Consider the following 22,119-nt stretch of genomic DNA (forward strand, 5'->3'; position numbering starts at 1 on the left):
GTTTATTGTATGTGTCACAAATCTGTGCAACTGATTCAGAGAATACAATGAACAAATGCATAGGCAGAGGTGAAATGTTTAGTAAGAATCACATGCCAAATCAGTCTAGAAATGGATCAAATTTTCTAATCTTAACTTCTAGTCAATGAGGATGCCTCTCACATGAAGTAAACTTACGATGTGCTTTTTTCTGTATGACAGTTTGCTCAGGTTGTTCATTATTATGATCTTAGGGAGAAAGCTAGCTGCAACTAAAAGTATTGGACTGTTACTGCAAATAATACACTACAGTTCGAAAAGACCTAACCCATTGAAAAAATCCTGCACCACACCAAAAATCAAAAATCTTACATACTGACACTCTGTAGTTTATTCTCTTGTATCTAAGAATAAACAAGGTAATTAAGCTACCTACTGCCACCTACTGACATATGAGAGTATTACATTACTCTGCCAGTCACTAAAGCACAGACTCTTGACAATGATAATTGGATATTTTCCTACGGTACACCTGAAGATCTCTCGTGGCACAGTGGTTGAAAATGACTGTACTAACCGGAGTGCCTCACTTGAACTAAAGTTTAATTTTTAAAAATTTTCGATCAGACAGATCATCAGAAAGGGTCAGGCAAATGCTCTTCTGCCATAATCCTTCTTACCTGGCTGATCGTTCCACAGAACTGTCAAAATTAAACCCTGGAATGTCAGCTCAGCTTTGGTTACCAGGATACCTGGCAATCCCGGATTCCCGACCATGCTGGCACTGAATTGAGAGCCAAAAATTGCAAGGAGGAAGTGAAGGAAGAGGATGCCGGTGGCATGCGATAGAGTCAGGACAGATGATGAGAATAGCGAGGTTTACTTGCGCTTTAAGGTGCATGTTAGTGTTGTAAATTTTCATCAGTATGAGCAGCTGCCATTATCTGCATTCAAGTCCAGTTCCTTCTTGGTTTTTCTGGCCTACATTCTTTGTTACTAATAAAGTGGAACAATATTTATCATTGCCTTGTACCTTTTAGGATTTCCTTCCACCTGCAGTACTCAGAAGAAATATAGTCATATGCAGATCTCTTATAAGTACATGGGCTCTAAATCATCCAATTATTTGTTGTGCCAGAACTGGGAATTTCACACTTATCAACATGATGTTGTCACTGTTAGATAAAAATCACAAAGTACTCATCTGATATCCTACTAATGACGGTAAATGCTTAATTACAGGAGTCCCATACTTTTATGCAGGATGTGACATTTGCAAAAATTGCAATTAATGTAAATATAAATAGTTTACAGGTAAAAAGAAAACTACAAAAAAACTTGAGTACTTTGAAAAACGAAAATAAAATGGATACCTGAACTTGTCTAAAGATTCCTGGATTGTACTCATCCAAGTAGTTCACATGCCACAACAGAAAAGTACCATCCACAGGGTGAATAGTGAAAAGCATATCTGCGTTCTTGTTCCATTCTGTGAGGAGAGATTCAATTTTCCGGTCTAATAACACTGTTGGTAGAGGCAAGGTGGCACTAGGTGATGAAGCTTTAGTACTCGTATCTTTTTCTGCTTCTTCATGTTCAGGAGAACCAGTCAGGGATCCTCCACCCTCTGGCTCATCTAGAACAAAATATAGGAGGCAAATTATGATTTACAGGCCAAAACACATGCAGACAAATATAGCACCTTTTTTTTTTAAATGTATAACTCATAAATAAACAACAACTCAAATGTAATTAACATGTAGGATAATGCTTTAAAATGAGCAGCTGTTAAAATCCTACACAAAACCAATTAATAGTTTACATATGTTCTCCAAAACAAGAGAGGAATTGGTAAACAAATAAGCAACTAACCAGTACCCGTTTTCAAAAACTATGCCATACGGATGTGCTAACCCTCATTACTATATTTTTGGTTTAGCAGTAATTAGCTCTGAAATGATGAAAGAGGACACACATTTAAACCCAACATTTACCTTTCTGTATATAAATCAGACATTTAGAGGAGACAAACAAAAATGTTTTTCAAAGCTTTTAAGCAATATATTAATGTGTGCAATAATTCTAGTTAGATTTACGGTTTAACCATTTTATCTGTCAAACCTGTACACACTTTCTGTCATTACTTAGGTGACACATTGTTTTTAGGGACAACTAGGCTTTATACTGGCTTTTTTTCAGTTTTATTGTCTATGTAAACCATAGGCAATAAAATATAAAAAAAAACCCTGAAAACTTACTTTAAACTAGCAAGGCCAATTTAGGACACGTGATGAACCTCAGCAATCTGCCGATGCTCAACTGTGGTCCCAACCTCTCCCAACAAATGCTTAGAAGTGGTTGGAAGCCTTGTTTTGCATGTAGCTGCAGCAGAACATGTCACATTTGGTTGTGTGGGGAATGATTTGTTACTGGTGGTGTGGTTAGTCTCTCCCGGCTGCACAGTAGCAATTTGCGGTGCAGCCAAGAACTGTCAGCCATTCAGTTTCACACCGTGGGTCTGAAAAGAGCTCTAATTTGTCCTGTGTTAGAGAGAAATAAATTTACATTTTGTGTATAAAGCATAGCAAAGGTACTGTCTTTTTCTATTTCGCAAAAAGAGGTAAAAACAGCAGAATAATAAAAACTGATTATGAAAAATGAACATAAGTAGCTAAAGGTAGAAGATAAGGGGAAAAAACCACCAGGAGTTTGCACTGCTTATCAAAACAGATATGCAAGGTCTCTTTAAAAAAAAAAAAAACTAACTCTCTGGCTGCTGGTGGCTTTTTTATTTAAGGTGGCTGCTCCCTACAATGCAGGTACATTGCAATGCAGGATACAATGACAGGTTCTGCCATAATCAGCAAGATGTGCATACTTGCCTACTATGACAAAAGCTCACAACCCACAGAATTTAGTTCCGCTTTAAAGAAGTCACTAGCAACATGTACACATACACACACACACGTTCCCAATTCCATTTTGCCCATGTAACTATTGTCTAATATTCATTTTGCTCCGGGTTAAATTAAGTGTCAGTGATGAGAATATACTGGAGCTGTGATGGCAAATGGCTGAAATAGTTTATAATTTTGATAGACCGTAAATAATCCACAATTCATAAATCTTTGCACAGAGGATTCTAAAAAAATGTTTTATCCAAAGCAACAGAACAAGCAACATGATCAACTAACCGTTATCCAACTTCATTTGCAAACCGTCTTCATCGTCCTCATCATCACCATTGTCCGATTGCTGCTCTACTAAAGTTTTTAAATGCTGTATAAATATTTCAGTGGATGACGTAAAATGCAATTCCTTGTTATTAAGCCAGTGAACTACAAAGTTCCCATAACCTTCATCCTGGTTAAATGCTACGCTGGCCAAAACAGATGGAATATCTGGAAAAAATGTATTGAATGGTCAACTTACATGTTACACATGTCGCTTGTAAAACAAACCTTCTGGTTATAAGCAAGTCATCTGAATTATTGTATGTCTAAAAAATCATTTTAAAAGGTTCACATAAATGCCATGAACCTTATTCTGTATGTCTGTCTGTCTGATCTATCCACAAAAGCACTGTGGTCTTACACATTTATCTACCAGTTTTTGTTTCTATTCATGCTGTAAACCAATTTAAAAAAAGCTAATTATATTACACAAGGCTGGTACATAATTCAAGAAAAAAAACATATGAATCTAGCTAACTGATTAGTGGCCATCAGAAAAAAAAGGAAAGTAGAGGTGAGACCCCTAGATATTCAGGTAGGGTTGTAAGGTATTATTAGTTATACTTTATTGGTTTCTGTAGAACCATGTTTATACCACTGAAAACTACTACCACTGTACTTCTAGTGCCAAAAACTAGTGTAAAGTGTCAATAATATTTATTTTGCCAACAACATATTGGCAAATTTACTTACAACACAGCTTTACACCCAGGCAGTATCTAACCTCTTAGAAACTCAAGTCTGAGTTGAAAAAAAAAAGAAAAAAAATGTTTAGCTAATGGAGCGGATAAGAGGAAATTTCCAATTCAAAACTAAATGATAATTGGAGCAGAAATATCTCCAATATCATACAACTTTTTATATGACCAATAAGCATTTATTTGGCATTTATGGATGTAGCCTCCTTTCATAAAAATTGTTTCATATGATAATACAGCCAAATGTAATAACTAAATTTATAAAACCATGTTAATTTCTTTGAAACAGAAGAGCGAGAAGAGTGCAGGAGAGAATTGTGAAAGGTAAGACAGCAGGCAGATCAAGTCATCTTTCCACTTACAAGTAGTAGGTACTGTTCTTTCCTAATTTGCTACAAAGTCACTAAATCCATACTGGAAAATTATAGGGGAGGATAAATAAAGCATTTTGATCCCAATTACCAAACTAAGTAATTACAATAGCAGCAGCATTGGAGCTAATCTCTTCATCCGCAGGGTTTTACAGACAAGTGACTGAGGGTAAAATCACTACCCAGGAAATGAGAGCACAAAAAATGAAAGGAGGTTATTTGAGGACAGTGGCATTGACAAGGATTGTGTACTGTGGACTGTGAATGTGGTGGGAGAATACTGAAACAGGATGAATGTGGCAGTGGACTTAGGGACAATGTTGATTGAAAAGGAGACACCAAAATGTAATCAGGTTATTAACAATGACAGAGTCAAAGGGGACAGTCTTGTGATGAGCCAAGCTTTACTCTGAATTAATTTGGGAGTTTGTGATTGCAGAGTGAAACTAAGAGAATGCATGCTGGGATACATAGAAAGGACCAACATGAATGTACTGGAGGTTGGAGCTTGCTGGGGAAAGACTAAGAAGCATGTGATAAAGGTGGGATCTCACTGGGGAAATACTAATATGTATGTGCAGGAGGCCATTGGAGAAATACCAATATGAGATATGTTCTTGAGATTGGAGCTTTGTGGGAAAAGATTAATCTGGATGATGAAAAGGTAATGTCACTAAGAACCAGCAATGAGCTTATTTGCACAGTGGTAAAGTATACAAACAGAACTTAGAAAGTCTATAATATTGAAAAGAAACATAAAACGCATTAATGGAAAAATAGTTGCCTGTAATTTACCTGTGGCAGGATTTATACTCGCTGCTATGTGAAAATGACAAAGGGAATTAGCATGATGTGAGATGTGTCTGTGGGCCTCTTGCTGGCTTGGCTGACTTGGTATCAATTCTGTGTGAGCTGCTAGGACAGAAGACCTTCTCCTGCCTCTCCTCAAGTGTTTCAGATGATGAATTGTCTGTAAAAGAAATAATAAAAAAGAATTACTTTACAGGCCATAGAGATGACTCCATAATGATGTACACTTAAAAATTATATTGTGAACATTTTGGGAAAAGAGATGGTAAGACTATTTCAACAATGAACTGCTGTTCTAAACCTAGTTATTAGAGCCCAACAAACTATATCACCCAGTCCTACGCACCAAAAGTAAGGAGAAAAAAAAGGACTTAGACTATATATAAAGACAGAAATTAGTCATTTGGGGATTTATTTTAGTATGGGGAAGGCAGTAAATGGTAGAAAATTAAAACTTGTTCCTACCTAACCACTTACTAGTCTCTTAAGAGACTAAGTTTATATCCAGCCAACATTTTTATTTTGTATTAAGCAGGGAAGGGCTACAAACCCTATCAAATTATTCCCTTTACTTCTGGTCCTAAACAAATAGGAAGTGACAAGAAATCTCTTCAATGTAAACAAAATGTTCCCCCAGAGAACAATCCACAGAACAGATGTTTCCCATTTGAAAATTTTCCCTCACCTAATGCTCCCAAGAAAAAAAGTGTTAAACGTTCACCAACTTTCTGTCTTAATGACAATGATCACTAACAAAAATAAAGGGGGGTGAATCTCCCCAGCAGAGACAGAAACAACACAAATGTGACAAATAATTCAACCCTTCTCTACTTTATCCCAAACTAAACTAAAAAAAAATAAAATAAAAAAAAACACACTTTAATTTGAAAATAAAACCTGCAGTGCTTACTTATCCTCCCTGGCACAGAAGGTAATTAATTCAGGAACCAAGAGCATGCTGACAGTTATACACCGAGGTGTGCATGGCAATCAATTTACGGCTCATTGTAATAAACATATGTTTAGGTAAAATGCATCACAATGAACCACCCTGGTGTAAAAGAGATCAGAGAAAGGAAAGGTGTCTTAGAATGGTCCTGTCTAGTCTACACTAGACAGGACCACTGATGCCCAAGACAAATTTAGCAGCATCAGTTACCTTGACAAAAGCCTAATAACTAATTTGAATACCTGAATATTTTTTATATTGAAATATTAATGCAAAGAACTAAAATAATGTTTTAAAACCAACTTGTCTTCTGCTCTAGAGTGGGGGAAATATTTGCACAAATTCTAAGTGATGGTCCTGAGCAACAAATGAACACCTCTCATACTGCATACACATGGCTGGATCAAATTATTTTAGAACCAGGAGACAACCCAACCTGAGCAATACCAATGATACCACAAAACTTAATACATCATTACATACAGCATGGCATGAATGTTACATACTAACCAACAGAATACAGTAATCTTTTCACACTTTACTTGTCTTGTTTTTGACACAATAAAAATGGTCACAATAAAACAACCATCACCCTAGGTGAAATACCTTCATCTATATTCCTCAGAATAAAAAGGATTCCCGGTGTCAAACTGATATACATTAGGGCTCAAAGGAAATTGTGATTTTCAAAGTGCAATTTCAGTTACAGAGTCAGAAAATGTAAACTAAGACAGAGTTACCTCCAGCGCATGCTCAATCTTGTCTTTTTGCTTTCCTGTGAAGGACAAGCTACTGCTGGCTGCCATGCTGCCATGATCAATTATTTGTCCTCCAAGAAGGCTATCCTCTGGTAAAAGGGTTTCAGCCCAAAGGCGACAAATGCCATCCTGACAGGATGTAAGTAACACATTGCACACCGAGCCCCTAAAAGCAAAGAACATTAACAAAATGACTAAGTAATGTGGACCAGGCATTATGAACTTGAAGATTTATTGTTGTATAGCGCTAGTAGGCAAAGCAAAAGACAGGTTAATGAAGGGAACCGAAATAAAACAGGGCAATTTTAAATAGAACCCAGAATTTTCAAAGTAAAAGTAGATGATTTTATATTTGATTTATTTTTGCAAGATCTGCATTTGAAATTGTGTTGCATAAACAAACTGTTCCAAATCCAGCATTTACATGAAGAAACCCCTCAAAACAGGCCAGTATGGATTGGATATGAACAACTTTTTTTATGGACTGCCAGGATAGATAAAATCTAAATCTCCAACTGACCTCAGACTGACTTAGCAGAGAGATGTTTTCCCCAAAAGCACATTAAAGCAAGCTGTTATACTTCGGAGTCTGTAGCCCATGCACAATAAGCCTAAGGGCTAGGGTACACAAAGGGATTGTGTTTGATAGCAGTTTGCAGTACAATCAATAAGCAAAAAAAACACAATGTACTGTATAAAAAAAATGTACACACCAATAAACTAAAGTTAAAATTAAATTTAAATGGCATTTTAGACCAAGAATGCTTCAAAAATGTCAGAAAAAAGATGTGCACACAATACAGATATATGGTTTTAATATTTCCTAATTCAGGTGCAAGTGCCTTGTTATGGAATAACTCAGCTCCCTAAATAACAAAATAAAATTCTGAAGACACCAAGTAATTGTCCTTTGAGCAGATAGAGGTGAAGAAGTGACAAGAGAAGCTCCAAAAAAGTGACATATTATTGGGTATATAATATGGCATAACAATTATACACACACCTGCCACTTTAATAGGTACACCTTGCTACTACCAGGTTGGGTATGTTTCTTGCCTTCAGAACTGCCATAATTCTTTGTTGCACAGATTCAGCAAAGGTGCTGGAAACATTCCTTTGTGATTCTGGTTCATGATGACATAGCAGCATCGTAACATTGCTGCAAATTTGTTCACCACACCTTTATGATAAAAATCTCCCATTCTGTCACATTCCAAAGGTGCTCTATTGGATTGCAATCTAGTGTTAACATGAAGTTGAACAGGTGTACCGATTAAAGTGGCTGGCAAGTGTATATTCCTGTTTAATTGTAATTCCTCTCTGCACGCTAGACATTACAGCGCATGATGGATTTTTCATACCTTATCGATTCCTATGGTTACAGAGGGATACTAAATAATCCCACTATCTGATTTATTAAAATTTGAAATGTGATTATAGCTTCAGGAGGGTAGTAACACATAGTCAGCAGCAGAACATGAAACAGGGTTATAAAACATACATGGAAAATAGCTAGTTTTCAACACTTAGCTATCACATTATTTTCCTTTGACTCAATTATTACAAAAATTAGTTCCTACGTGTAGTAGCTAAAGCATGTTACAGCTATAAATCACACAAAAAAAGAATAGTCTTCTTTCCCCACATATACAAAACACTTACTCTAATTACTGTTTGCTTTAAAGTTATATCCTGCTGAACAGAAACAGTATAGTCAACATATTTTTATCAAAAGGTTAGAATACACACAATGTATTGTATTACTTCTACAACCATTTAAAAAAATGGATCAATATATAAATCGTTACCTTGGCATAAATCTGCTTGTGTTCCTCCATGAAAATCCAATCACTGCTCGAGGATGGGCAAGATACACAAATGAAAAGTTGACGTCCACTTTTTTCTCTTGACTTTCACGAAGCAAAAAAGAGGATTTCCAACCAGAAAGAGGATACCAGACTTTTAGGAGACAATCATCCTGTGAAGACAGTAATGGGTTTTGTTTTTCAGAATAGAAGTCTGTACATATACTGTATTCACAACCATTTATTTCTGAAGTTAAAGTCCTTCAATTAGGAAGGCACCTCATACATTTTACAATAGACAGAAAAGATGAGCAGCACAGTAACACATCTGTGTTGTATTCGGTTTGGTGCATTAAAGCTATTTTTGGATATGTTATCTTTTCGGTTTTCTTAGCAGATGTTGTAATTTCCATTTGCCTACTTGACACCCTGGTTAGCAAGCTGATGCCTGCGTCTGAAAAACTTTTGACCTTGATAAAAAGTTACAAGATCCTGCACTCTCCTGCATTTGGGGTCACCCTCACCATTCCTCACTCAGAAAAATAGGAAATTATGTGATATGGGGATATTATTAAACTCCATAAAACAAAAGGTCAGCTGCCATTTCTCTTTTGTTATTTGCAAATATAACCGTGAGAGTCCTTTGTAAATCCGCTGGAGAGAAATGAAGCCTAAACAAAGCCCAAGAAAATTGTATCTTAGGATTTTATTTCCGTCCCCTATTGGGGAGTTTTCCCCTATTTTATCTCTTCTTTGCCATATGTATTGGTTTTATTTACTTTATTATTGCTTAAAAAAGGAAAAAAGGTGTATGGGCATTTATACCTGTTTTATAAGCAGGCGCTAGTGAGTGCTGCCACTGTCACCAAATGAGGGTAGGGAGAACATTGAACACCAGTGTGGTGGAATATATTTATTGCAGCCAATTACCCCAATAAGGGTAAGGGGGTTTATTGTGGTGGCTATGGAAGACAGTATTAATATTGTCCTATTACCAAAGCAGTGGGGTCTATTACTGGAACCTATGTTGTGAATATTTATGAAACCCTTGTGTGGTCATGCCTGTTGATTTAATACACACATGGTGTTATTACAATACAAATGGCAGCCACCTGGGCTTTTTAAGTTGCCTGTATGTGATAAAAACAACAACAACAAAAAAACATCCTAATGATCAGAGGTAGCTGTGTAAATTTTGGGGTGTTTTCTCACATTGGCTTGTATTACCTCTAATCACATGTTTTAGAACATATCATTATTTAAAGAATAAGGTAACACAATGAAATTTTAACTTTCAAGCATTAAATAAAAACACCCTTTTAAAACAATAAAAGGCAAAATGATGATAGTTTATAAAACAAAAGTGTGCTTTACAAATGTGCATTGCACCCCGCTGTTTTTTAGGGGTTGTTAGGCATGTAAAAACCAGCTAACTTACAGCATGCTAACAGACAAATGTAAACTCCTAAAGCAATTGACATTCTGTAACTCTGGCACATTCTGGCACAGAAAATAAAAACAAATAAAATATGGTAAACTATTTGCAACAGAACTAGGGGATCTATTTCTGAAGAGGTGACCATCAGTTAACAGTTCTGTTCTGAATGGCTTAGATCACTAAATCTAATAATTTTGTCCCATAAACAAAATGTGTAAATCATTTTGGCATGCAAAGCAATGAAAGAAAAGGAATTGCCAGGAAAATATAGAATCGAAACTGAAAAGTTTAGTTTGCTCTATTTAATATGTTTTCCTTAACTGTTTATGCATACATTTAGTTTCACTATACATATACAGTACATATCTTAAATACAAATACTGTTCCCCACGTTTTAAATACCACCAATCTAGAGGGCTGTGAAGGTCTGGTGATTGCGCACAACACTGGCTCTGCAGAACAATTTGCAGCAAAATCTTAAGCAGTGCTGTCCGCTCCACAAAGAACATTTCAAGGTTCATGCTGAAAATAACCATAGGACCAATATTTCTAAATGCTCCTCCCTGAATGGTGCCTAAAGGGTTTATATTGTTTAAATATTCTTTTGGCATCTATTGTGAAGACAAATAAATTAACAAAAGGGTTGATTTCCTGGGTCACAATGTAACAGGAGCACTTAAGTAGAGATGAGTCACACCCATGATGAAAATGGAAACAAAATGCCATCTGAAGCGGAGGCAGCAATCGCCTTCTAGCTGGAAGTCTCTTAACGATGCCATCTGTCACAGAATCATATGCCTGGATAATCATGGCTGCTGAAACATGACTTTAGAGGATAGAGGAAAGCAACCAAAACATAGCACCTTTAATACATACCAGAAAAATACATTGCTCTCTTTTTACAAGGGGCCAAACATTCAATGTAATTAATGGCCTCTAGCTAGATATCATACTAGCTTATAAAAAAAATATATACTTGGAAGAAGACTGTAAATGATAACCATAATTCGGATTTCAGATATCAGACTAGTTAGGAATTTACTGTTTTCTTTCCAGGTAAAGCACTTGTTTAGCCAGTTAGGTTAATCATCCAGCTTCTCCATAGCACAATAGATCACATGACACCTCAATTTCCCATAATACTTAGCAGATTTTTTTAATCAATTGCTGTTTTAGCTGTGAATCTGCATTACCACGCAGCAAATAACATAGGAAATACTGGGAACAGACTATGCAGTAAGAGGGTGGTGCATAAAACAGGGCGAACAGTAAAACCTTTTGTATTGCACATGTATAAAAAGTAGTTTTCCTGAAGTTTTGCTTTAAAAAAAATCAGTCCACCTTCCCACTGCCACCAAATTTACAACATTGACAATGAAACAAAAAATACTTTTATGATACAATTATTGCAACAACCATAAGATGAATATAAATGGAAACTCAAACTGATCTATTGCTGATACAACCAGACATGTATAAGACTTCTGTTACCTGTAGCACAAATCTACAGCAATTAGCGTCCCCCCCCCAACTTAACTTATTTTTTGTACTCTCGTAGACTGCAGTGAAAATGCAGTTAACTGGGATTTTTGGCATTTAATTTGCATACTTGGCACCCTGATGTTGCAAATCTATGGTTACAAAAATTTTAAAGCCAGGAAATTAAAAAAAATATATCTAAAATTGTTTGTCCTCCCTACCCCTTCCTGCTAAAGAAGGGTCTATTTGCTGTTCTCCTGAGATTCTACGACCGTGGGCCTCATTTAATAAAGCTCTCCAGGGCTGGGGGAGGATACACTTTTAACAGTAAAGCTGAGTGATCCAGCAAACATGGAATGGATATCTTCAAAGTCATTTGCTAGAAAATGTTTTGAATCCTGGACCAGATCCATTCTAGGTTTGCTGGATCACACAGCTTCACTGATGAAAGTGTATCCGCTCCAGCCTTGGAAAGCTTTAATAAATCAGGATCATTGTGCCACTGTTGTCCCCTGGTATCTAGAGATAGACTATGATCAGGTACTACAATGATCAGCCACCATCTCATCCTGAGGTCATGGAGGTTAGTCCTGCACCGTATGCAGATGTTGAGAAGAGGGGCAGTGGCAAGATTGGGTAAAGACTAGCAAAAAACTGCTTTTTGGGGGAACATTATCTGTTTACATGTCAGAGTTAGATTTTGCAAAGTAGGCTTGTTCACTACAGAAATATACACCATACAAGTCATACATTGGTAGCCACTTCAGGCTGCAGCTTCTGGGTTTGATAGGCTCTCAAACTCTGGGTACAACCAAAACATATTTAGGGATAAGTAAATAGCCATACTTTCTAAATTTTAGGGGCTTTGCAAATCTGATAATAAGGAAAAACAGGGTAAAAGCAAATTTCATACAATATGAAAATACAAGGAATGTAATGTCACAGAAGAAGTTCTGTAATTGTAGAACATGGTCAGGGAAGCATGCTCAGCACCTCATCTCAACTTACTTGCACTGCCAGATACAGTTCCAGTCATTCAAGGCAGGTTGAACTTTATCTTCTATGACGTTTCTGTTAATATCATCATCTTCCTCTTCTAGAATGTCACTAGATGGCGGTGCCCATAACTGCAAGTACTCGGTGGCCGTTAACAGTCTGTTACCTGTAGATTTTGATTAGATGAACAAAGATGAATTTTAGATGTTTATTCCTTGGTTCTAAACTTATGATCTTGTAATACAAAATAAAACTAGGTCTTGATGTATACAATTTACGAATTATAGAAATTTTCTGTGTACTGTCAATAAAAACATATATCAGTTTTACTGTTGCACAAAAAAGTCACAATAGTCATGGTATTTAACCCACTACAGTTCACATTAGTGTTTTTCCCAACAACTTTCAAAATAATAAAAAAAATAAATGTTTTGCAGCAACCTGCTGCAGGTTATGAGGCATGCAAACGCCTACATTAACTTCGGACCGGACGGAGGCACTTAGAACAGTGAACGTATATATCAATAATAGAAAAGGAGAGCTGTCACATGAGCCGGCCAGTGTTTGCTTGCTAATACAACACAAAGCATCTCCCGCTGTCATAAGCGTCCAATGCAAAAAAATGAATGGAACATTTAGTGGCATTTTGCTTACCTTGAGGATCCCAAGCCAAATTGTAAGTCACCGAGCTAAGGAAAAACTGTCCAGTCCTAAGCCACTGATATTTAAGTTGCTAGAAAAAAGAAAAAGAAGGTATTTTAAAAATGTAAAGATACAAGTAAACTGAAAAGAGATACATTCTACAATAGTAGTAACATAATAAAAAAAAATTAACAACAGAACGTATAGAAGAAGCATCAACAATTTCAGCCAAGTAGGATTGCTTTGTAAATTGCAAAAACCACAAACCAAGCCTTAAACCCTAATTTAAATATAATCCAACCCACGTAATGACAGCAAAACTGGGTTATCACAGAAGCATTCCCACCATTATAAAATAGAGTTTAGCCACACTTCCACTCCCTCTGGTGGTTTATGAGCTTTAAAGACAGACAATAAATCAGAACAGCTTTTATTAAACTGCCCAGAAGTCAAAAAAAGCTCAGCTCTGGCCAAAACTTTTTATTTAGGTAGAAGAGGGTAAGGTTGGTGCCATTGTCTGGGTTATACTGCTGTACATACAGGCAGGAAAAAAGCAAAAGCAATTCTCTTTATTGGCACACATTCAAAAATAAAAACATAATATATCACACTGGCAAAGGTTAGAAACGCTGTTACTATGTTTTTTCTGCTAATGTCCTGATAAAAACAGCCACACCCACCTCTAGTATGGATATCATAGTAATAGGTAATAATGGAAATACTCCTCTATATTATCACAAAAAAAAATGAAAACCCCAACAGAACTCCAACTGTTTACATTATTCTAAGCTAAAAGCTGAAAAAAATGACTGAAAGCAGGCATTAGGAACTTTGAAGTAACTGAACAGAGTAAAAAAGTAAAAAAAAATATATATACAAAAATAGAATAATGATGTGTATAGCTAATAGAAACCTAAAGTGTATCACACAACTCTCAGGATCCCGTATTCATATATATTATTATTATTATATAAGTCTCTCCATAGCAGATGGTCAACTGTACTTTCGGGTTCCACCCAAAGAGCCAGCACCACAACCAGTCAGAAGACAGCTATCCCAATTGGTGTGGTCTTTTTAGAAAAATAGATGTGCTGTTCTGTGCTCCCTCATGCTGCAATTGTTTCTTGATATCCTGTTCTTCAGTGAAGTTTGCACTCTTGTGTCCCTTTGGTTATGCATTACTCTCTGTCCAGTTCAGCATTTTTCATCTAGGGTTCCTTGGTTGCTAGGGGTTCCTTTAGCAATGAGCAGTTTGTGACTTTCAGGTCAGTTACCCCTGACACCAATCTTTTTAGCTATCTGTAAGGGTTGCATTCTTCCCACTGACCACTACACTAATGTACTGTGAGCTGTGGATATAGTAATTATACCATAGGTTCCCTGAAGACTTGAAGATTATTTCAATGGGCTCCCCCATTTCGAAAAGATCTAAAAAGTCTGCTCTAGTTATTGAACATGCTTGCTGCCTGCCTGACATTGGGTCTTGTTTGATACTGCCTCCCCTTTTTGTACCTCACTCAGCAGCTATCAGAGCAGGTTTGTTCAAGAATTTCACTCTTTAAACAGTGCCCTGATGAAGATCCGGTGGTGTGCTCAGATCATGCACCTTGGCCCTTATTAGCAATCACACACTATTCTAAAGTACTATGGAGGATCTGCTACCTGGAAGATTTGGAGCCCTGTCTAACAATGTGTTTTTTAAGTCATTTGTTGTATCATATAAGGATAATTCTCTGTTTGGCAGAGTGGCTGTGTTATAATTACTGATAAATCCCAAACAACGCTTGGAAAGCATATAAAGTAAAACAAATTCACAATCAGGCATATAGAAAGTTTGAATTATATGCAAATCTTGAACTTAAAATGTACCTAAACTCAGAAATTTCACTTTACATGAAAGGGTAGACACTTAGGCACTTTTGAGTTTAGTTTCTCTTTAATATTATTATTGGAGCTAGGTTTGGTCCCCTCCCATGCCTTAGTAGTTTCTTTTACCAAAGAGGAAGGCTTGAGAAGTGGTGTATAGTTGACAAGAAGAGTGAAAACTTGCCCACTGAATTTATCTACTGATCCGATATGCAGCTTTCACTGAAGGTATATATATATTCAATCACATACATAATGTAAATAATAATAAATATTCTTGGTACCTTATTTCATAGCTGCAGTAAAAAAAATCTAAGGGACAGGTTCATACGTCATTTGAATTGGGTTTTTTTTAGGCATGTCCCATGAACTTTGCTCCAGTAAAAAGAACAGTTATGTCAGAAGCTAATCAGTTTTTGTTTATCCAAAGCCGCACCAACAGAAATCCAGTTAGATGGTTCTCATGATAATTTTGTGATACAGTAAAAACCCTATCATTATGACACACTTCTACTTAGCTAGACCCTAATATATTCACAACTGTGCACCTTTGTATTATCATTTATTAGTATATTGGGTTAAAAGGCTATTTACACCAAAAAAAAATATATAAATAGTTGTTAGATACATAGACTTTCCTATCCTTTATAGGACTTTTGGTAACATCTTTGTACTGCATTTTTGGGTTTTTCTAACCTAATATAATCATTGTAAGGAGGTTTCATGCTTCCTGTTGGATTTTTATTTATTTTATCAATTTTAGAATGCAAATTGGACAGCTGGAACACCCAAAATGTCAACTAATCAAGAACCATAACAGGACAGCTTGATGTTGGAACTTTATAACGCATATAAAATACCCAGTCCAATTATGCCTTCACCCATTAAATGTTACCTATATTATGAATAAAAAGCTATGATTATGAATTATTACTTCTGGGCAGAATAACTCCTCATGTTCCTCAAAGAGGTCTGCATCTAGCTAGGACAGTGACCTGTCTCAGGCGAGTCCTTCACATTTAAACTTTAGGTCTGCATTCATATTTGCTCCATAATTGCATTTCAATGTTTTGAATTTTAGGTGAATCTTAGTTAGTGATTCAAGAAGGATAGCTCTATTTTTATATGAGCCTTTCACAGCACTTTTGAAATTTGGTGTCAAACCACATTAATACATTTACTTCACCTCTACAAACACAATTTTAAACATTCTATTTCTCCAACCTAACTACTGGTTTTGTTTACTAAGGAGTCAATTTTCAAAGCAGCAGTATGGGAAAACTGGTTTAAAATAAATACATAAATTACAGCACATTAAAAAGCACACTGGTGTGCCTTGCAATAGCAGTCAGCTAGTATTATTGTATGAAGCTAGCAAAGTGCAGCAACAATGAATGAGAGTACATTTTTTAAATGTGCCATAAAATTTAGGCTGCCATGTGTAACCTGACTGAGTGAAACACAGGTTAGTAAGGCATACAAAGCAAAACAACATAATAAGCCTGACAAACTAAATAACAAAATATAGCTAGCAAAGAAAAGCTTCAATATATTTCAGGAAGAGAAGGTTTACTGCACTCCACACAATTGCTTAAAAAAAAATGCTAATTTTTAAGTTAACTTAAAGGTCTTACCCGGCCTTGTTGCTGTGAACACTCCACACAGCTAACCTGGATATTTCCATGTTTAGCACCAGGAATTATCTGTACACACTCAAAATCACTTGCTAGTATGACAATATCACAGCCAGATCCATATGCCTGAAAAGAAATGAAAAAGGTTAAATAAAACTCATAAATTTTTATTTATTACACCAATGAGTGCAAAATAGCAAAGCGCAACATTGTGTTTACAATATAAGAATGGACAATGGGCCTGATTTATTAAAGCTCTACAAGGCTAGAGAGGATACAATTTCATCAGTGAAGCTGGGTGATCCAGCAAATCTAGAATGGATTTACTCAAAGTAATTTGCTAGCAAATGTTTTGAAGCCTGGACCAGATCTTTTCAAGGTTTGCTGGATCACCCAGCTTCTCTGATGAAAGTGTATCCTCTCCAGCCTTGGAGAGCTTTAATTAATCAGGCCCAATGTTTTAAATCTTCTTTACTCAACCCCAGATTTTATTGGAATCAAAACCTAAAATCACAGATTTTATCTGCAGCGCAATGGTGCAGCAAAACAGATAAAGCAGAGCTCCGCATGAACTATATGTCACAATGATCATACACACTCCAGCAATCACTTGACATATCACTTATTCTCTAGTATATAAACAGGTCTACTGGAGAAAAGTGTTTTTCTAGACAAGGAAGCTAATTTACTAAAAGAGTTGAGAATCTTCAGACAATAAATGGTGTGAACTTCAATCATCACTTCAATTATCCAAGCATGTGAGAACTAAATTCCTGTTTACTTATTTCATCTTCACATGAATAGGTATTTAAAGTAAACAGGAATTAGCTTTTCCCAGGACTGCATAATTTGAAATTAAAATAATTTGTGTGAGGATTCTTAAAGCACAAGTAAACCCTTTTTATACTAACCTTTTCCTGTTCTGTGAGCTGCCATGCTCTTGATTGGCCAAGCTGAAATGACGCAATTCACGCACATGTGCACAGGAGTTAATTTAGTCCCAGCAGCTGCCGGTGAAGCCGGGATGTGCGGAGTATCCTCGCAGGTAAGAATGATTATTGCAGAAGGTGACATCGCCTGCCCGTTTGCAACAAACTCCTGCCTGACACTAAACTTTGAAAAGTGGAATTTTATTTCAAAATTTTTCCTAATCGTAATTTTCTTACCTCGTTTCCTAAATCGGTCCAAGATGCTTAACTACCAAAAATAAGGTTAGCTCCCGGGATGTCAATTCAAGCAAACTGTTTGCGCATAGTTTAATTAAACCTCATACAGATCTCCTAACCCACCATCCCATATCTATGAACTTGCAACAGACCTGCATCAAAACAACAAGGGAAGCACAACAAAATCTATGTTCAGTGTTCTCCCCAAAAATGTTTTTATTCTGGGTAGGAAAAACTGTAGGCGGGTGGTCAAAAATTTAGTGTTCCCAGAAGAATGCAGTAACTGCTATAATTCTATCAGCTTTCTAAAATCCCCCTATACTTTGCGCCACCTTTCTAATGTCCAACTCTCCTATTATGACCCATATTTTTTATTGGCTGTGTATTATGCCTCAAATAGCCAGTGACCCTGTATTGTGCTCCACCTTACAGTATCCACCCAAAACCAGCTGGGTGGTTACTGAAAAGTACAGAGTGCTGCGCTCGGCTAAAAGGGACGGTGGAGAACAATGATGTTCACCTGACATATCACCAGATTCACAAAGCCAGTTGAGAGAAAGTGAAAGAAATAAACTTTTTCCTAAAAAATGAACTTTGTTTTTTAGTATGATTAAATAAATAAAACAGAGTCCTCCTGTGTTATACTTGGGCTAGCACAGGTTCACTGTTATAAAGGTCATAGATTAATTACAGAATATTAGAGCAATATATGGTTACAGTAAAAACATGTTTTCGCTGTAACCATACATTGCTCTAATATTCTGTAATTATTTTTGACCTTTAGAACAGTGAACCTGTGTTAGCCCAGGTATAGCGCAGGAGGACTCTGTTTAGAATTTAGTATGATTAATTAAATAAAAATTCAGTTTCTGGAAAAGTTTTGCCCTACAAAAGCCTGTCTTTTCTTTCTCTCCAATGGCTTAGTAATTTTTTTCTGGCTGGGCACTCTCTTTAAATAACTAGGTTGCTTTCCTTGGTTGAACCTTCTATTCTGCTAAATCACCAGATTGTTTTACATACAGTCAAATCGAACTTACACATGTAAATAAGCAAACGTGAATTGAAACATAACAAGAACTCAAGTTACTTTGTAAAGAATTAAATTAAAACACGTTCAAGCATTTGCGTTTTGCAAAAATGTTGAAAAACTGCGATTGGAATGTAGCCTTACACATTTGGTCTACAGATGAATGAAATAGTAAATAGAATGTAACAATACATAGTCTGTAAGTGTCATTGATCAGCACAGAGCAACAACCTGCAAAAGTCATTTCTCACAGGACTGACTAAATTTTAACAACAGCTTCTGCTATGTAATACACTGCAATTCATCAGTTGATCACTTAACAAATGTCTGTAAGACTGACTCATGCACCTTGCATGCTCATAATCCCTTCATTCTTTATAGTCTAAAAATATTTGGTGTAAATCATGCTAACCTTTCAGCGTCAGAAGAAAACCTTTAGCTCAGAATCACACCTGTCTATTTTGCCATGTACATTTTCTAAAAAAATCAATGTAACCCTATTTAAGTATCTGTCAATGCTCTTTCAGAAGTGTTATCGCACATCAATTTCAATTTGAAAGCATCATATCAATGAAAAAGTAAGGTCAAGGCCAGTATTTCCCCAACCAGGATTCCTTTAGAGGTTCCTTGAGCAATTAGCAATTTGTGACTCTCAGGTCAGTTTAAGTGACACCAATGATATTTTTGGCTATCAGTAAGGCTGATCACCACACTAATTTTCTGTGAGCTGTAGATATAGTAATTATAGCAGGGGTTCCCTAAAAATCTAAAATGTATGTTAAGGGTTCCCCCATGTTAAAAGTGTAGGCTTTATAGCAGCACTGGACAAATGAAGGTCCTCAGGACATACCAGCCATGCCACTCCCAGCGGTAGGCAATGTGGCAACAATACAAAAGTTGAAGGCAGATCTAACACACAGAATCTGATGCGGATGTGTATTTATGAACCCCCTTTATACCACTGTTTTGCATATTAACATTTCTCAGCTCAATGCCCCATGGTAAGGAGATGTTATATGTCCCAGGTTAACAGATATTAAACAATACTTTACATGGCTGATCCCTTTTATTGACTGGGGACCAATCACAGCGGTACCTTATCATGTTTAGACTGTTAATTCTGCAATTCTCCCAAGTGGTTATTTTTACCCCTGCACAAGGCATCACAGGGGGTCACTTGTTTGCAGACCGAGGTAAGGAAAAGTAGGGCTTAGGATCATTTTTAATAATTGGGTAGGAGGGTGGTAAGTGGCCAGGTTAGGGGAATTTTATATTGTACTCAGAAAAGGGTTTAAACTGTAGGCTGCATTTTCTACCTGACTGTCCTGACTGAATGGACAGATTTACAAAGCCTTTGGTAGGTGGAACGTCTTAACAATATGTATTTGTAGCCAATGCCTGGAGATACACGACAACTTACCTGACTTGGAAGTGGTCCACCTCTCTTGACACATGAATTCTTTTAAGTGCAGGAAATCTATATGCTTTACATTTGGGAAACAACACAGCGGGAGCTGTACTTCTGGGCTGTTTGCAACCTAACCAGAAACAGCGGCAGGTTGCCACCAGATTACGGGGCTGCATTGTGGGTACTACTTGCTATGACGTACACCTTCCATAAGGGATGATTTGTAAAGCATCTAGGACGCAACATTCATGCAAAGGTATAATTATTATTATTATATAGGATTTATATAGCGCCAACATATAACGCAGCGCTGATGAATAAAGCATGAATCAATGTACATCTCTGGAGCATCAGAGAAACCTGCTTTATTTTTAGAAGTCAGGAATGGTGGCCTCCATGACTGACCGGCAGTCTCAGCTAAGACTGGTAAAAATGAGCAGAAAATGTGACTATAACCCTGACATTTTTTATACAATTATATGATAAGCAATTCCAGTCCAACTCACAATCCTAATCCGTTAAAATGTAATCCCACCGACCTTTACATGACTTATTATTCTTCCCTTATTTTACAGAAGCATTTTTGTGTAATGCCTGCCAAGATCCAAAAATGTTTCTGAGCTTCTGGACACTTCACAGTTTTGGTAATTACATTACAATAATTCCCCTAGGCGGATGTTGTCACTGGGATTTGTAATGTTCTGTGCTAAATAAAGCTACACTAGTAATTACCCATACAAAACTGCATTGTTTAAACATTAGAAAAATAGTTTATAGAAAATCTGTTGAGCGACCTGAACGGGGCTGTGCACAAGAAATGCCCTCGTAATTTCACAGATTTGGAGCGCTTTTTCAAGGAAGATTGTGCAAATATTGCCAAGTCAAGACGTGCCATGCTGATAGACTCCTTACCCAAGAAAACTAAATGCTGGATATAAAGACACTTCAACAAAGTAATAGCGTGTGCACACTTATCCATCCAGCTTGTCGTACATTTTCCCTGATCAGATTTGAAAGAAAGCTTTTTTTGCCTAAATATAAAATGTTCTGAAATAGTAGGAGTATATAAAAATGAGATGATTACACAGGTCAACATGTCATTTTCATCAGATATAATTTTATGTGGGCTTTGTAGTATTTTTGCGGATTTCAAATCTGTGTTCAGTTTTTCTCTAGTATATTGTGTGAAATTCATTATAAATAGCCTTAACATATTACAACATTTAATGACAGTTTTCTTTTTTTAAGGTTAGAGACCACACTAACTGTGATTGATTTAATTTGTCATCATGCCTAGAAATTGCCTTAATGATCCAGACAGTTTCTGTTATGTGTGGTTCATTCACGACAAAAGCACAACTTCGCCAAATTACCACAGAACTTAAAAAGATATTCAAATTATAATTTGGTTGTCCATTTGTTGACCAGGATAAATCTTGGGCTCCACATGTTATCTGTAACAGTTGTTCCAACAGAATGCGTGACTGGCTAAATCAGCGTAAAGCAGCAATGCCATTTGCAATACCTATGGTGTAGAGAGAACCGCAAGACTATCTAATCAACTGATATTTTTGCCATGTCAACAAGTGGATTCTCAGGTAAAACTAAACACAAAATTGTATATCCCAGCCTCAATTCTGCAATTAGGCCTGTTCCCCATGATGATTCATTGCTAGTTCCGGTACCGCCACATTATGTACTTGCTTCTGTGGAAGGTGATGAGGAATGAGCTGGAGTTGCAGCCAGTTACAACCCCGAATCATCTGATCCTGACTACTTGGCCGATGAAGATTCTGAACCTTTACACAAGCAGAGCTGAATGATCTCGTTTGTAATGTAAATCTCTCCAAAGACAAAGCA

The 22,119-nt window shown here is 36.6% G+C and overlaps 1 protein-coding gene across 1 annotated transcript in view; it reads right to left on the reverse strand.

Moving 5' to 3' along the window:
• The window catches only part of DMXL2 (Dmx like 2), a 74,595-nt gene that overhangs the window by 42,848 nt on the left and 9,628 nt on the right, over nucleotides 1-22,119 (reverse strand). Inside the window, exons 2-9 of the mRNA XM_072399099.1 lie at nucleotides 16,659-16,784; nucleotides 13,171-13,249; nucleotides 12,529-12,682; nucleotides 8,607-8,864; nucleotides 6,781-6,964; nucleotides 5,077-5,251; nucleotides 3,174-3,380; nucleotides 1,353-1,615 (exon numbers count right to left, since the gene is read on the reverse strand). Of these exons, the coding sequence (XP_072255200.1) occupies nucleotides 1,353-1,615; nucleotides 3,174-3,380; nucleotides 5,077-5,251; nucleotides 6,781-6,964; nucleotides 8,607-8,864; nucleotides 12,529-12,682; nucleotides 13,171-13,249; nucleotides 16,659-16,784 (1,446 nt within the window). The remainder of the gene's footprint in view (nucleotides 1-1,352; nucleotides 1,616-3,173; nucleotides 3,381-5,076; nucleotides 5,252-6,780; nucleotides 6,965-8,606; nucleotides 8,865-12,528; nucleotides 12,683-13,170; nucleotides 13,250-16,658; nucleotides 16,785-22,119) is intronic.

The sequence above is a fragment of the Pyxicephalus adspersus genome, chromosome 2, assembly GCF_032062135.1.
Source record: "Pyxicephalus adspersus chromosome 2, UCB_Pads_2.0, whole genome shotgun sequence".
Classification (NCBI taxonomy): Eukaryota; Metazoa; Chordata; class Amphibia; order Anura; family Pyxicephalidae; genus Pyxicephalus; species Pyxicephalus adspersus.